The sequence below is a fragment of the Notolabrus celidotus genome, chromosome 5 (assembly GCF_009762535.1).
Source record: "Notolabrus celidotus isolate fNotCel1 chromosome 5, fNotCel1.pri, whole genome shotgun sequence".
Lineage (NCBI taxonomy): Eukaryota > Metazoa > Chordata > Actinopteri > Labriformes > Labridae > Notolabrus > Notolabrus celidotus.
In genome coordinates, this window is record NC_048276.1 from 18239908 (window position 1) to 18243736 (window position 3829).

General features: G+C 46.6%; 1 protein-coding gene across 1 annotated transcript; it reads right to left on the reverse strand.

The window, feature by feature from the left end:
- Window positions 1-644: 644 nt before the first annotated feature.
- On the reverse strand, window positions 645-2719 carry flrt1a (fibronectin leucine rich transmembrane protein 1a). Its single transcript, XM_034683063.1, has one exon. It carries the CDS (start codon window positions 2717-2719, stop codon window positions 662-664), a length of 2058 nt encoding a protein of 685 aa, XP_034538954.1. The 3' UTR covers window positions 645-661.
- Between the last annotated feature and the right edge of the window lie 1110 nt (window positions 2720-3829).

The following is a 3829-nucleotide window of genomic DNA, read 5'->3' on the forward strand; positions in this document are numbered from 1 at the left end:
AGCCCTGATAAGATCTTCAGCCTGCCAACTACTGAATAAGGTAATATCAAGCCTACTTTAAGACACATGGTTATTGGGTTGTTTGAAATAGAACAATTCACAGCTTTACAAAGCCCTTTGCTTGGATAGCTGGTAGGGCACATCAATATATTGAGGCATTTGGAACAATGAGTTGATAATACATCATACTGTGTTTGACTGGTGAGCAGGAAGGAGTACCAAGAATGTCGATTTCTAATCATTTCTTAAACCGTTTTGAATTGACTGCTGTGGCCTCTGTATGTGAGGGAGAAACTCTGCCTCCACCAACGCTAAGTCTGACCTTTCCACGGTGTATACATTCTTTTCTTACGTGTCACAGGGAAAGAGCAGAAAAGAAAACACGCACAGGCCATTACTAAGATGGTGAAGAAACAGTCAGCTGTGCATTTACACCTGGGGGCACGGGCTGCTGCTTCCTGTGGTGAACTGTTCCCAAAAGGTTTCAGATCCAGTTAATCACAAACAGTTCTCTCAGTGCAGTGAACAGCAGGTAATTTGGAATGGGAGACTAGAAGAAGAAGAAGGCACAGAGGGGTGCTTCAGAAGTGTCCATGCGAAGGGAAATTGTGCATCTATACAGTTTACCAATAACACTGTGAACAGGATCTGGCACAGTACATCATGTGTAACAATAGTCTATATCTGGGATTCCTCCTTCTCTATAGCCACGGTTGGAGCCATGTCCAGCATCAGAAACATGGTTGACGCCTTTGTACAGGCCAGTGCCATTGGAGGGGTATATAGTATGAATGATGTAATCCTCTCGGAGGGGTTTAGGCTGCATTGGTTGACAAGCTGCCATAGGTGTCATCTGGAACCCCGGACCACGGATCTCCAAGATGGTAGTGTCCTTCTTTGTGCCTGACTCAATGTAATCATCATAGGTCTTGTTTTTTCTGGAGTTGCTGCGAGTGTAGTGGTCACGGGGGCACAAATGCCCAGTCCTGTGTCCGTACCAACAGAAGACGCCAAAAATAAGAGCCAAGGACACAATGGCCGAAGCCCCGCCAATAATCCCTGCCAGGGGCAGCGTAGTCACCTGTTGTGAGCTTTCATTCTCCTCGTCCTCCAGCGGGCTGAGGTCTGACGTTTCAGCTTTTGCACAGACCAGAGCTTCATCAGAGTCAGCATCTCCAGGAATTGCCCCTTTGCCTTCTGAACTGGCAGCGAGGGGTACCATGCAGATGATGTAGCTGGAGCGAGGTTGCAACGAAGTGAGTAGGTATTCACGACGGTCTCCACGAACCAGAGTCTCAGTGATTGATCCCATGGCATTACCAGTGCCTAGTCGTAGCCAGCTCAGCCTGAAAGAAGAGCTAGGCTGGGCCACGCTCCAGGTAACACGAACACTGTTGTGAGAAAGAGGCTTCACATTGAGTGCCAGACTCTTCCCCACACCACTGCTGCTGAGAGTGTAGTCCAAGCCAGAGTCAGGAAGGCCCAGACCGGGTCGCTTTGAGCGGAGGGTGAAGAGGGAGCCTTGTGGAGGAGTTTGAGTGGTAGCACTATCAACTCCAGCTCCACCCACTTTGTCTCTTGTCCCTGCTGTCCTCACCACCTCACATTCCTCCATCTCGCTGGAAAGGTCTACCAAGGCCATGTCTCGCACCTTGTCGGGGCCATGACAGGTGAGCCCTCTGACAGTAATGGAGTTACCACGGGCATGCAGCCAGTCATACAACCATCGCAGGTTGCACCCACAGTGCCAGGGATTACCCCTCACCAGCAGCTGACCCAGGCTGTCCAGATCTTTGAACAGTCCCCTTGGCAGGGTGGTGAGGTTGTTTCCGGACAGATCCAACCTCTGCAGCCTGTGCATACTATCCAAAGAACCACGAGGCATATGAGTCAGGGCATTTTCTTGAAGAGACAGGCGCTGCAGATGAGCGCTGGGCAGATTGACAGGTGGGGTTTGTAGGGAGTTACGTACCAGAGACAATTCTGTCAAGTTAGCAAGGCGGGAGAATGTGTCATCTGCTATGCGCTGGTTCGCCAAAAGGTTCCCATCCAAGACAAGACATCTAAGTGAGGCAAGACCTCGAAAGGCATGGGTGGGGATAGTGGAGATTCGGTTATCATCCAGACGTAGTTCCTCCAGAGAGGCAGGCAGTCCTGAGGGGATACTAGACAGGTGGTTGCGTGAAAGGAAAAGTAGGCGCAATCGTGGGTTGTCAGCAAAGGCCTGGTCCTCAATACTGACAGTGGAGATAGAGTTATCATCCAGGTGGAGCTTCTCCAGCAAGGGCATCCGAGCTAGAGCACTACGAGGAATAGTGCGTATGTTGTTGTCTTGTAAATGCAGTTCACGTACAGATGGCGGCAGGTGCAAGGGGAATTCATCCAGTTCATTGTCATAGAGGTAGACCACACGGACGGCAAGATGGTGCTCCAAGGAGGTGGGCAAACCCGGGTTGTTGATGTGGTTGTTTTGTAGGTAGAGGACGGATGCAGAAGGCGGCAGTGATGGGATGGAGCTCAGGCCACGGTCATTACAGTAGATAAAGTCCTCATCACATCTGCATACAGATGGGCATATCATGTCCCTTTCTCCAATGTACCCTTGTATGGTGGCTGCTGCAAACTGAAGCATGCCAGCACACAGTGTCAGGCAAAGACACAGCAGGAAGAGTTGACCCCGCAGTCTGGTTATGCCTAAAGGTGCCATTATGGTGAACATAAGGGCTGTCTCTCTTTTCCAGGTCTCTTGTTTGTCCTTAAACTGTTGGGTTGAGCTGGGATCCTGTGACCTCCACCCTGAAAGAGAAAGGCAAAATACAGTCATCACTCATGCACAAATGATCACAAGAGGTGAGACAAACAAAGTGTTTAGGGTCAAGTGTTCTGAGCTCAGCTTCACACTAGACTTTCAGATTTTTCAATCAAAGCAATATTAGAATCCAAGAGCTTGCTATAATTATCTTATCTAAGAAGGAGCCGCAAAGAAATATTGCACTCAATAACAAGATTGTTTTGTTTCCACAGCTAATAATCAGATCATTTGGGAGATGTGAAGCCATGGATAGATTTGTGAGGATTCCCATCAACACAGCTTCTCACATCATTCTGCTATTGATTGAGATTCAACAAGACACAAAGATAACTACACAGCCAAAAACCATAATGCTGAATAATAACAGTAATCCAAGATGATACTTATTTGACTAAACTTTAGTGTTTCCTGTGTTGAATGTTTAAAACAGAATGAATGTTTGTTCTTAGAAAAAGCTACTGTGAAATTGACAAATCTAATCCTACAATTGGAACAAAACCTTGTGCATACATATGAAGTCTTGAGAATATTCCCACTTCTAAATTATTTAGGAGATTTTGAAAGGCTCTATAACTCCATTAGGAGATGCCAGCAGAGGGCTGCATTAGCCAGACAGAGCTGAAGATACTTTTCATTACCAAGAAAGAACAACATGTTTTATCTCAGAGCAATCTTCTTCAAAAGCAGGGGCACTATAAATCTTCATAAAAACTCCCACATAAATCATTTCTTCTCTGTGTAGTTGTATAAATGGAGAGAGAATCCACAGAAGAACACAGATGATGTGACAACCAATTTACTATTAGTCACCACAAATGTACTGTGAGAGTCTGCGTGAGATGTCCTCAGAACTTGATTGGCATCACGACTTGTTGTTGTTACTTATTAAGAGAGAGATGTCATAACAGGAAGTACATAATTGACTGGAGAGATTTGGAAACTGGCAAAATGCACACAGTGACAACTTGAGCACATTGTGGTCTTCAATAGCCTGAGCCATTAGTCAAACAGTTAAGG

What these genes read in the sequence shown, in the direction of transcription:
- flrt1a (XM_034683063.1), bottom strand. Translation starts at nt 2,719, where the DNA reads ATGTTCACCATAATGGCACCTTTAGGCATAACCAGACTGCGGGGTCAA.